Source organism: Phaseolus vulgaris, chromosome 8 (assembly GCF_000499845.2).
Source record: "Phaseolus vulgaris cultivar G19833 chromosome 8, P. vulgaris v2.0, whole genome shotgun sequence".
Classification (NCBI taxonomy): domain Eukaryota; kingdom Viridiplantae; phylum Streptophyta; class Magnoliopsida; order Fabales; family Fabaceae; genus Phaseolus; species Phaseolus vulgaris.
Window position 1 is genome coordinate 58402094 of NC_023752.2, and position 13710 is coordinate 58415803.

General features: G+C 32.2%; 1 protein-coding gene across 4 annotated transcripts; it reads right to left on the reverse strand.

The window, feature by feature from the left end:
- Positions 1–7035: 7035 nt before the first annotated feature.
- Positions 7036–11851, reverse strand: LOC137825683 (myosin-binding protein 3-like). Of its 4 annotated transcripts, none has more exons than XM_068631418.1 (6): positions 10282–11851; positions 9921–10124; positions 9545–9748; positions 9261–9389; positions 7604–9018; positions 7036–7518 (listed from the first exon to the last, which is right to left on the reverse strand). In XM_068631418.1, exons 1-5 carry the CDS (start codon positions 11534–11536, stop codon positions 7643–7645), a joined length of 3168 nt encoding a protein of 1055 aa, XP_068487519.1. In that variant the 5' UTR covers positions 11537–11851; the 3' UTR covers positions 7036–7518; positions 7604–7642. The 4 variants fall into 4 exon arrangements, with proteins under 4 accessions (XP_068487519.1, XP_068487521.1, XP_068487520.1 ...); XM_068631420.1 differs by having other exon boundaries at positions 9545–9721; positions 10282–11819; XM_068631419.1 differs by having other exon boundaries at positions 9261–9404; positions 9545–9721; positions 10282–11819.
- Positions 11852–13710: the final 1859 nt, after the last annotated feature.

Genomic DNA, 13710 nt, shown 5'->3' on the forward strand with positions numbered 1-13710 from the left:
AAAAGATGAATATCCGACGGCTGAAAATATATTACGCGGAAGGTCACTCGGATCGATGACGTGGCAGGAATGTGCTAGTTCACAGAAATATTTGAAGGTACCTGTTGTCTTTTGCTTCATTCTTTCTCACGGATTAGGTTTTCTGACGGAGACCATCCCAATTTTTAACTCTTTTTTCATTTTTTTATTTAAATTTTAGGAGAGTTCAGAATTGAAAGTCTACCAGAATTTTTTTGTCTGTTTACAATATTTATCATTTTAAATTTAATATTTTACTTCCGTTACATATATTTATATTAATTTTCACTAACAGATTATAAGTGTTTTTAGAGAGTTAACGTATAACCTAATGAATAAATATACAAATATATAATTATACAAATTCTATTATATAAATAAAATTTGTGTTCTTTTCTAAATTATTATATATTATAATAGATTATTAAAAAATAACCACATTTTTATTAACTCTTTTAATGTTATTAATTTTTAAAAAATATATATTTTCTTATTTAAAAATTCATTTTACTTAAATTAATTAATTAAATAAGTATTAAATATTTTTTAATTTGAATTACATAAAAAAATAAAAGTAACATAGCAAATATTAAAAACAGTCTAATTATTAAAATAAACATTCAATGTTTTAAATGTTAAAACTCCTGTCCATCATTCTATCCGTAACGTCCAATACAGTTTATTTAAATATATTTTTAAAAATGTAAGAAACATATTAAAATATAAAAAATATTAATGAAATAAAATTAAATAAATTTTTTGATGTAGTATAATTATTTTTTACTTTAATATATTTAAAATATAAGTTGTAAAATAAAATTAAGAAAAATATTTTAGAATGATTTAATTTATTTTTTAATAAAAATTTTATATTAAGCATCATAAATCTCTGAATTAGTCTAACACCCCAACTTTCAACAATCATATATTATCACACAAAACAAAGAAAATATACACACAAAAAAAGAGTATGAGAGGACTAAGTCAAAAAACATATAAAGAAGGTGACACTTTCGAATACTACTAGGTGAAACATATCAAGCTTGCACCTATTATGAAAAAAATACAAGAAAATACAAGAAGGTAAACTACTATACCAAGTAAAATTACTTTTATGAGTCAATCCCAAAGAAGTAAGCTTATCCGCTCAATGATTTCTTTCTTTAAAAATATGAGAAACTTTAAAATTAATCACTCTACGGTACGAAAGACATTTCATCAGTATGTTTTGAAGTGTCTAAGAAACTTGAGTTCTGAAGAAAAAACCTCACAAACCAAAGTAGACATTCAAGTCAAAGATGAGAATAACTAGTTTTTGTGCTTCCTCAAGAGCAATAATAGCCCCCATAAACTCAACCAGCATGGAAGAACAAACCTCAAGAAAGGTCGAAAATCCATTAACATACTCCCCCACTACCATTAAAGATCCCAACGGAAGAAATAAGACTAGGAGACACTTTAGGTTGGAAAATCCCAAACCACACAAAAAGGCTGGAGAGTTTTACCAAGCTTAGAGCTTATACAAAAAATTTAATCATAGAAAGATTAGAAATATCCTTTTTCCTATTCTTATTAAAAGCATTTCCAAATAACCTGATAAAATCCTTTATGGTATGAATCGTCATTCCCATATTAATGTGTTCCTAAAATCTATGGTGATTTCTCATTCTCCATAACATCCAAATTGAGAAAGTAATAACAACCAATCTAATGTTTAATTAAAGGACTACCAATATATTTTAAGAAGGAAATAAAATCACCTAAAGAGGTAAAAGAAGTCTAAGGAAAACTTTGCTAAATCCAAACCCAAATAGAACATTACAAATAGGTGCAAATCCAAACCCAAAACATTTGGACATTCAAATAAAAGATGTTGTATATATTCAACATTAGCATTACACATAGAACATAGAGAAATACCTCTACACTACAACTCACAACCTATAAGCAATCTACAATGAAGAATTTTCCATAAGACAAGTGATTTAGCAAGAGAAATAGAAGAATTAGATAAATTGAGATGATACTTTTACATATTAAATTATTCAAAAATTGAATTTTAATTTATAATTATTTATAATTTACATATAATTTATATTATAATGTTAATTATATATTTACCCAAAAAAATTATTTTTTTAATTATTTTTTTAAAATTTAAAAAAAAGCTTGCATATCAAGATAGATAATTAGCAAGTTAAAAATAATAATTTGTTCCACTAAATTAATGATAAGCTAACTAGTCGTTAGGGATGACAATGCGTGTTGGTTCGCATTGGCTCGTCCCGCATAGAAAATGCGTGTTTATTTTTTTGGTCGTCTTGCATAAGAGTTGACCCACATACTTCCGAGTCACCTCGCATAAAAAATATTTATAAAAAAAATTAATGAAAAATATTTTTTTTAAAAGAAATTTTAAATAATTTTTCTATTAAATTAATTATTTTTCTTATTTAGATGAATTAGGTAAGTTGTCTCTCAATATTTTTTCTCACGACACTTGCGTGATAAGATATGGGTAAAAAAATTATTATGATGTTTTGATTTTCAATAAAATTTTGATTTTAATTGTACTAATAAATTGACTAATAAATATTTTATTAAATACATACATTTTTTAATGTAATATATTAGACACGTGATTACTATTCTAATTGAAAAATAATATAAAATAATCTTTATAATATAATATTATATTTAAATTTTATTATGTAAATGACTCGGGTTCGACTACTACATTGGATATGAGTATTGAAATCTAAAAAATCTATGTATTTAGAAAAAAATAAAACATACTATAATATTTACGAAAAAACTATCATTAGTACAAATTGTTAATACTATGACACCATACAAAGTCGGTTATAATAACACCATCATTAAAAAAGGTGCAATGACAATGTGGTAATTATATAGTGGTTGTAACGACAGTTCCCTAGCGAACCGTCTTTATATTGACAAAAATTAAAGAACAACAATAGTTCCCTATATGAACTGTCGTTGTATATGCATTCAAGTCAAAAGTTACGACGGTAAGCGTGTGAACCATCTTTATTTTGGTGTTTTATATTTCCCACGCGCACACACTTTCTTCACTCTTCACTGTCGCACTACTACTTCCTTCTTCGTCTTCACTCTTTTCTGCACTGTCACCTACTTCCAACCAAAGGTCCCCTGCCCTCGCCACCGGTTCACCAAACTGAACCCGCATTGCACCGCCTTCCGTGCGCCACTACACTGCCGCCAACTTCTTTCGCGTGTTACTGCACTCCAGTTAGTGCCCTTCGTACGCCCTAAGTTCTTCACTTGCACCTCACTGCTAGGGTTCTTCCATTGTGTTGCAGTCCACTTTCAGGTTAGTGTGTCTTTATTTATTATTTAATAATATATTAAATTTGACTATATATATTTATATATATATATATATGTATATTGATCGTGTGTTTATTATGAGTTTAGGGTATTTGACCTTCGATAATTTTGATTTAGTTTTTAATGATTAGATATTGCTTTTACATATAGAATGTCCTGATTCTGAGTCCGGAGGTGTCCGACCTTCAACAATTTTGATTTAGTTTTGATTTAGTCTGACTTTCGACCATGGGATGCCAATGTTTTTGGAAGGCATAGTGATGTACCATTGTACTTTCACATGTCTGATTTGTTGGACCTTGCATCCGGAAATCAGGAGATTAACATAACAGTTCTGTAATTATGGATCATGTAAGTTCAATTATTAAAATCTTTATACTTTTGATTTATTATATATATTAGTAATAACTTATTCAAATTTAGGTATATTTGTGGATTATGTTTCAATGAGGGGAAACAAGATACATATGGGTTTTTAGACCCTCAACTCATTCAATCACTGGAAAACAAAAAGTCATAAACACAAATGTACATCACCACTACCTTAAAGAAGGGAGGAAAACAAATTTATTTTGCTCCATATATTCATGAGTAAGTCCATATTTATTAAATAAGTTATATTAAATTATTGAAATAAGATAAACTAACTGATTTGTTATATAGGCGTTATTGACAACTATTGATGATATATGTTCAAGATCATACCGCTGCATGATTTTGCTCCTTGCATAAGAAATCTCCTAACTATTTTAAACACATTATATATAGATGTGATAATTTAATTTAACGTTTATTATTACTTACATAATGTTATGTGTTCTAACATGAAATTATTATTTCAGTGTTTATTCTTGATATAACATGTTGAGTGGGAGGGGAAGTGCAAACGCAAAAAACTCACTTGGATGCACCTTAAGGTATTTAAAGTATTTGTTAAGTCACTTTAATGTTTTTCATTCATTCATTTAATAACATTTATCTTGACTTGCAATGCAATAGGCAATCTGAAAGTTATGAGTGCGGTTATTATGTTATGCAGTGAATGTCGACTATTGTGCGGGATGAAATTAATAGAGGTTGGGATCAGGTAATACCTCAATACAAAAAACACTTTAAAATTTGAGGTTTATTATTCATGCACTAATTCAAAAAAAATTCAAATGTCACAGTTTTTCTATGACCCATAGTCATTAGATTCAGAAGCATTTAAGTATGTAACGACATAATGGTCAAAATATTTTGTAATCAGGTATAACACCTTAAGATAGATAAATGACTAGAATGACATAGAACTTTTTCATATATTTACATAACTTTTTGTAAAATGTTATATGTATTTAATTTGTTGTATGTATTTTTAAGATTTAAATTATGATATTAAATGCTTTTATTTTTTGAAAATTTGATGTTTTATGCAGGGTTTAAGGTGTATATATATAAAAAATAAACATTTTAAAAAAAAAAAGACATATAACGACGGTTCCATCTGAAACCGTCTTAAAAAAAATAGTAAACCAAGAAACCTACTTATAACGACAGTTCCAAAAGGAAACGTCTTTAATTTTTTTTTTTGTTATTTACTTGGTAAAAAACGACAGTTCACTACACGTGTCATTATTATTCTTTTATAACGACGGTTCCTGAATCCTTGTTATAAATAACTTATTTATAACGACACCCACAATAATGACGGTTCATGAACTGTCTTTATATTGCATTTTTAACCGTCGTTAATGTGTTTTTCTGTACTAGTGTATCGAACCTTACCAAATTTCATGAAGGTGTTATGAATTAGGGATTGAGGGAATTTTCTTCCTCCACTCCATACTTTTAAAAATACTCAAATTATCCTATGACATTTTTCATTTAACTTTTTTCTTGAATTCCAAAATATGGAATCCAGAGACTTCCCAAGTTATAAAATCTAGAAGTTAAAATTTATGTTTTGGATTGTACAATTCAAAATACAAATTTTGTATTTTAGATTATACAGTCAAGAATACAAATTTGTATTTTAAATTGTAGAATCTAGAATGGATATTTTCCAAATTTTATAGAGTAGGAAGATGCAAGAAGAAATTATGGGGATACAATTTTTTTTCTAGAATTTTAATATCCCACCCCGCTCTTGATCCATGCGAATTACGGATTATGTGGGACGATTTTAAGCAAACCAACAAGTTAAAATAGATATAACATGACCTGTGCTTTTTCTTACCGGACCACGACCCGATCCACACGGCTCACCCCACGTTGTCATCCTTACTAGCCATCCATTAAACCCATAAATTTTTCCAACCCTATTTTAGATTCAATAGAAGTTTTTAAAATAGTCAAAGATTTCAAAAAAAAACTTAAGAACTTTTCTTAAGAAAAGAATGTGAGGAGAAAAAAAAAAACTACCAACAAATATTGTTGATAAAGCCTTTTAGTTAGGTCTCCTTAGTCAAGTTATTTTCCGTAAAATATAATTTAATTGAAGTTTTTATATTTATTTTATTCTTCAGTTCAACTATATATAATATTTAATAATAAAATTGATATATCTAATTGTGATTTACTTAAATGATATGAATGTGAATAGTACATGATATTTTAAATTAAGATGAAATTGGAGATGAGTATCTACATATCTATTCCATTTCTCTTTTAAAGTATTTACGTTATTAGTTTATTAGATAACTTAAATACACTTATTTTGACTATACTATGTTATTTAGTTTTTTTTCTTCATTTTATTTGAAGAACCATTCTTTTGTTATATAATTTTTTTATTGTCTTTCAATTTTTTTGGCTCATTCAATATATACGAAGTTCATTCAAATCTCTAAAATATTTTATCTCTCATCATAACCTCAAATTCAAAAAAGAAAAAATGTCCTTTGTTTAAATTTACATTGAATTAAATTGTGAAAAACATGATTTATGATGTAATCTTAATTTTTTTTCGTCTTTGGTTCTTAAGTTTGTCAACATTTGCAAATATAAATATAATAAATGTTGTAAGTTGTTATGACATTTCAATTATGTGTAATTATTATTTAATAACATGATTTTTTAATTTTAAAACCAATTTAATTAATAGTTGGAACAATAGGTATGGACGTAAATATGAATATACCTGCAACCTAACGAGGACGAGGATAAGGATGCAACACAAATTTTGTACCTAAGGATGAAAAAACGAATGACTATGAATTATAATTTAAAGTATAATCAAACTTTAAACCTTAAATTCTAAATACTAATTTTGACTTACTCATATCAACCAAAAGGAATACCTATCATACTATTTTAAACTACACGAATAGAGATACTAACCTAGAATGTTCTCTTTTTTTCTCTATCATTCATTTTTTTTAATATCAATTAATTGAACCATAACTGAAAGGAGAGGTGTAAAATAAATACTGTTAGTTGTAACCTCAACTGGTACTAGATGTCACTAAAATTAGCTAGTGTGTTGATGGTGTCAATTAGAAAAAAAGTTGAACCCTCACTTTCACACCGTCCCTTTTATTTTTCTATCTTATCATTCTTCACTTCACAATCGATGGCAAAATTTGAGAGCAAATTATTCTTTTAGTAGTATGACTTATCTGAAAGAATATGAAACATGACAACAAATGTACAACAAAAAAAACATAGACAAGATAAGAAATAGATACAGATTATACATCATGATGGACACATGATTTTGCATTGAAGTTTACAAGCCCATACTTTTAACACCCCATTTTTCACCTACAACTTCACTATTTTCCTTCTCCCACCTAATAAACCTAACATAGGGTAAGGAAATGAAAGAAAAACAAAATATGCAGATGTGATGTATTGAGAAATAGGACCAAGTTGATGAGACCAAATGATGTTCTCCTTAGTCCTGCAAAATTTTGGGCCACACAATTTTTTGCAGATAGCCCATAAAGCTGACACCTTAGACATGGACAGACTTCAACTCTCTTACCAAATTAACAAGCCATCACTTGATACCAGAAATCCCTCCCTCCATTGGAGAAATTTTCTGACTTTTTGCAACAAAATTTGGTTAAGGTAGCTCTACACAGTGCAGGGTGAGCAATGGCTTCTCACAAATCCTAAATGTGGACATTCATCATGAAGCAACATCTGCATTGACCAAGGAGTGAAACATTTCAGCATTTTGCTACATTTATGGTTGGCAACTAGCATGATTTTTTTAATAAGTGCATACCTTATGCCTACATGTTTTGGTTGGTGAATGCATAGTTCACTATAGTGGATCATTTCCCAAAGTCTTGAGGCGGAGTTCCACATCCTTAAGATCACGAAGATGCTGTAAGATTTCTTGAAGCAAATCCACTCCTTTCTCTCCACCATTTTGTATGGAACCCATGCAGTGTTGTAGAAACTCCTTATCTGTTTCAAGAGCTTGTAACCTCTCATAAACGAGATCAACCTCCTCTTCAATGGATGTCTTCATGCTATCCATTTCAAGTATAGTAACTGAGTTCTGCATATCAGATGATTCAGATTCCAATTGTCTCTCAAGTGTGTATGCTTCCTCAGTCTCATTTTCAGCTGCATCTAAATATGGAAGTAGCTTCTTTGCCAAGGAACTTATTGGAGAGTGTTTATCATCTGAAAACCCATTAAAATATCCATTCTCATTCAAGTCTTTGTCACCGCCATACATTGATGATTGCTCAATCAATTTGATCTCATCAAGGAGTTCCTCGTTATCTCCCAATGAAATAATTTTTTCCTCTAATGCTTTGAGCTGTTCTAGAATGGAAGCCCTCTCTTCCTCAAACTCTGCCAATGTGTCATCAAGTGCACTCACATGCTTTACACAGTCTAGTGCCATCTCCTCCAAATTAGAAACTGTATCTTCAGATGCATTGTTCTGGCTGCTTTCCTCATGGTTGAATAAAACATTATCTTCGTCGCGCACCTCGCGGTTAAGATCAATGGATAGATCATCACTGTAGTTCATATTGCTGCAAGAAGAAGAGGAGTCTCTACTTCTTACACTTCCATCTTTCATTCTTCTCAGCACCCTCAGTTTCTCTTTTGCTTCATATTCCATTACCTTCTGTCTGTACTCTTCCAACTCCTTCTCAAGTCCCTGCTTCTCTTTCTCCCTTTTCATCATCAACTCATTTAAAAGCTGTAAAGCTTCCTGATCATACTCGGATTGTTCTTCCATCATCCTCTGGTACTGCAATGCTTCCATCTGCATTGCTGCCTTTTCTTCCTGCAGCCTTGTAATCATTGCCATTGTCTGATTGGCTGCTATTGCTGATGCACTTCTCTCTTCTTCTAGTTCTTGATATATAGCTGTTAGGGCCATTCTTTCAGATTTTATAACCGTTTTTAGCCGATCAATTGTTGATACTGGATCGCCACTTTCTACCTCACTTGCAACACTACCATCCATAGAATCATCTGCTACTGGTTCTCTTTTAAGCAGGTACTGCAGGCCATCTACAGATCTAGGAGTCTCAGGAAGTTTATCTTCTTCTACTTCATATGGCTCTGAGCATTTGGAAGATTCATTGCTTGTTTCTTCATGATTTTTCTCAACTGCTTCTGTTTTCTCAATCATCTTAGAACACTCGTTATCATTTACACGCTTTTTATCTGGACCTACAATGTCATAGTTCAATTAGAGTTTAAAGATATTGAATTGAAAAAGGAAATCTTTGCATTTCTTTTAGAATTAAATGTTTCACAATTAGAGAAGGTAAAAAGAAAACTGTTTTGCTGACCATTGCTCACCAAAGAATCAATAACTAGAAAGTTCTTTTGTTGGCAAAAGATAGCAAAACTGAAATCATCACCACCATAATTATATTAATAATAAACGAGGTTCTGGATGTAAAACTTACAGACATTATTCTGGGCAATGAAATCATCAAAGGCATTTGGAGCTTCAGTGTCATCCTCACTTGTGGTAGATTGATCTTCTGGTACGCTTTGAGATGAGCTAGCTGGTTCTTCAGATGGAGGATGATCATCTGTGAGAGCAAATACTGAAAACATGAATGTTTAGGACATTGTCTCTCAAGTATGCTAAACTAATTCCCTTTTTATTCCCACTGCATACGGGGTTATAATTAACGAACTAGCCAACTAGGAGACAAAACAGATTCGTTCATGCACTTCTTTGTACCTCGTGTATTTTCTGGTTCTTTCATATCAGCTTCTATACTTTTATAATCATTGGATAAACTTTGAGACTGAACTAGATGATTCTGAGCAATAAATGCATCAAAGGCGTTTTGAACTTCAGCATCATCATCACTTGATGAAGAAGATTCGTCTTCTGATATGCATTGAACAGAGCAGGCTGGTTCTTGAGACGGAGGGAGATTAACTGTGTGAGAAAATGTTGAAGTTACAAAGATTTATTATGATTGAGTATGCTAAGCTTTGTTTCTTCTAAATATGCTATCATTATTAATGAACAAGCCAACTATGAGACAAGAAGCAAAACAATTGCAAAGGGACAAATGTTTGATCTTTAAAATTCATGTACTGCCTTGTACCTCCTGGTGGACTTTCTGGTCCTTGCATAGCTGCTTCCACACTGTTGTCATCATTAGATAAACTTTGAGTCTCACTAAGATGATTCTGAGAAATGAATTCATCAAAGGCATTTTGAACTTCAGCATCATCTTCACTTGATGAAGATTCATCTTCTTGTGCGCAGTCACTAGAGCAGACTGGTTCTTGAGATCGAGGCAGATCGACTGCATGACAAAAAAATTGTTAACAGAAGCATACTATGCCTTTTGTTTTCTAGGACTGACTTTAATAATAAGAAAAAGAAGAAATAGGAAACGTGAACAACACTAGTGTTAATAAGTAAAGAAGCAGAAATTCTACAAATCATGCACTTCCTTGTACCTTGTGTATCATCTAGTTCTTCAGTAGCCGCTTCAACACTGTTGTCATCATTCAGCGAAGTCTGAACTTCCCTAGAGGTAATCTCTGAATTCGGTTTCAACCCTTCAAATTCCAAATTTATAGAATTTTCCGAGCTTTCAACTGCTCTCATACTTTTTTTCTCTGCATTCTCATCCAATGTGAGTAATCCTTCCCTTTCTAAGATACTTGATTGTGCTTCAATTGGTGACTCGTCAACAAAGGTCTGAGTCTGAGTCTTTTGTTCCCCCAAATCCTCACCCAGTTTGCATGTTTCAAAATTCAAAGAGGTAACATGGTCTATTAACTTGACAGGCACCAAGCGGCGGCTATCACAAGCCATATAATTCTCAAAATGCAGATTGATGACTTCAAGTGATCTATCTTCCCAGAGTAAACCCTGCATAGTGGAAGTGAATTGACAAGGAAAATTGTCATCAGCACTTGGATCCAGCTCAGTAATGGTAAGATCATCTTCCTTCTCATCTTTTCCCCCATCCTTTTCATCTGAGTGCAAGTTTGAAACACTTGAACGATCCTCAGCAACCTCTCTGAGGATAAAACTCTCAATATCAGAAAGTATCTGATGCTCATCTGCCACCCCTTCATCATCATGACCTTCCTCGTTGTTGCTCTCAAACTCGAGGTCTTTATCACTTTTTTCATCATCTATTGCCTCTTCAACAATCAGGGACCCTTTGCTCGTGTAATTCTCGTCGTGCCATGAAGGTTTCAATAGCAAATAAGGAGGGTAAAGCTGGCTGCTCAAGCTCTCATTGCAGCAAGAGCACCTTCTAATCAAGCTATCTCCACTTTCATGTTTGCCATGACTACTCACCCACGAAATGAAAGCGATCCTGTGCCTCATTCCAAAGGAATTTTCATGATGGTTTGGCCGAGAGGCCAAACAATCCTCACACATGCTGTGCGTTTCCGCCAGTCTTTGATGATTTGAGCAGTAACCGAGCTTGGAAATCTCAGCTGCATGAGCCTCACACACGAGATCCTTGTGCACATGCGCGTCATTTTCTTGCTGCAGCACGTGATCAACCCTTGAACACCAAACACACGGTGGTTGAAGGCCAACCCATTTGGCAAACTTCGTGATGAGATAACTGAACAAAGAGTTAAGAAGAAGGAGTGCAATCAAGACCCATTCAAGCACTGCATAAACTAGAATCACCACCATCTTGTTGGTGTTTCTATGAAGCATGGTTGCAAACTTGTTGGTAGCCATAGATGTTTCCACTTTCAAACCTTTGTTTTTCTCGTGACTTGTGTGACACTGAGAGATTCAGATATTGGAAATGAAAAGTACAAACTAGAAGCGAAAAAATATTGAGAAGAGAAGTGTGTGTTTCTGAGGTTTGGAGAAGAACAAGGAATGAGTAATTGGCAAGAGAAACAGACTCTGAGAAACGTGCAAGTGGTGGATTGATTCTGTCACACTGTACAGTAATATGCACCGTTAAAGTGGATGTTCGCAGTGACTTTGATTGTAATATTATATTTTATTATCTGAGGTTGTTTCAGGGGCAACCCGACATGATATAATAACCTGTTAATATTATTGCATATATAAAAAAAAATACTCTTTTTCATCTCTCGCACCATATTCTATTATGCTCATTTATCCATCCAAAGTTAATGCAAGCTTTCAAATTGCAGAAATTGCAGAATATGATGTGAGTTTACAGCAATCACGCGTATTTCCACAATAACTATACACTTTATATTTAATGCAAATGTTAATTAGTGTTTCCCAAGAATTTAAGAAAATTGTTGGAACAGATAAAACCATATTTTTATGTTCTTCGTGATTTTTTTAAATGCCCTTTTATATAATAATAAAAAAGTCTCCTTCTTTAACAATATCCTGGTTTTATAAATAAATGAAACGATTAAAAAATAACTTAACAACGATTAATGTAGTTTTTTTGTGTTGAAAATGTATTTGGTTGTATCTGATCATCAAACGTTGGAAGTGAGACTTAGGTGAATGTTTTGGTTGTCCACGCACTCTTTTAAGACAGGACTAATTACAGCAAAAAGCAAAAGACAGTCCTTGTTGTTGGATGAAATTGGGTTGGGCCACACCACGCGCAAGTGGTCCCCACCACCATCCATGAAAATGGATGGTAGGTCATACACATTGGCCACAACCATTGCTACTCATAAAACATACGCTCTTAGCAACGGCATAAACTTTTACAATTCATTATTCAAGATGATTTTCTGAACAAAATATGTGCTGTTTTCACCTTAATGCATCATCCTTTTCATATTGCTATCATTGCTCTAATGAGGTTTCAGTTTAGGCTCTCTACATACTCATTCAACTTTTAACTTTTAATTCAAATTATTAAGGTAGGATAAACAAATAGTTGGTTCGAGTATAAGCAAAGTCTTAAAAAGTCTTTATATTTGGAAAAGACATGGTTAGAAGGTAGAGTTGCACTAAAAGTTATTAGTCATTCACAAACTTGATACATAAAAATTGTAAGCATTTTGTTTTGTTTTTCAGGATAATATACACAATACTCTCTGTACTGAGAAAAAGAAAACATCATAAGGAATGGTGGGTAACTTGGGATTCTTCTATTGAAAATTTTAAAGTGAAGGGCAGAAATGATGGAAGAAGGGTGCAACAGTGGTTGGCATGATAAAAAGGCTAAAATGAAAAGAAAAGGTGAGTTGAAAGGAGGGGAGGGATTGAATCAAATTGGGGGGCTATGACAGTGATTTAAGGTCTTTTGTATGAATAAAGATTGGAAATAATGTAATGTGGGATCACGGTCTTGCCTCACCCAGCTTTTGCTTTTTAGGTCCGGGTTTTCTTTAGCTTTTGAAAAGTTCATTCCTGGATTTAAGATGCAAAGAGATTGTTAATGAAATAATCAAATCATATCTCACCAACTGATACCTTAAATGAAATTAAAGAATGGTGAAGACAACTTAAGGCCACGTTTACTAGCCGGGAACCATTATTAGGATACTGCCCCACATGAACCCAAAGCAACTCATTCCGGGGTGAGATGAATGAAGCTTCTCTAAAGATACACAATCAAATAATAATGACAGACTGTGTAATTTTGTGGTCAACTGTTCATGTTGTCTTTCAACTAATAGTAAAAAGAGCATACTACTGGTGTTATTCACAATCTTTTTAGAAACTATTCTTTTTAGGATGCAGAATTTTGTTGAAGAGATTCTAAAAAACCTGATATCATTGTTACCCTATCAGCCGAAGTGGCAGGTTATGATTTATCAGCAACGGTGGCAGGGTAATGGTTATTTATGATCAACAACTATCTTGGGAAATATGTTCAAATATTCTTGTTTTGGTTCTTTACCGTGCCAAGATGATATCAAAACATCCCAAGTCAATAAAAAAAATGTTCAGGCACATAG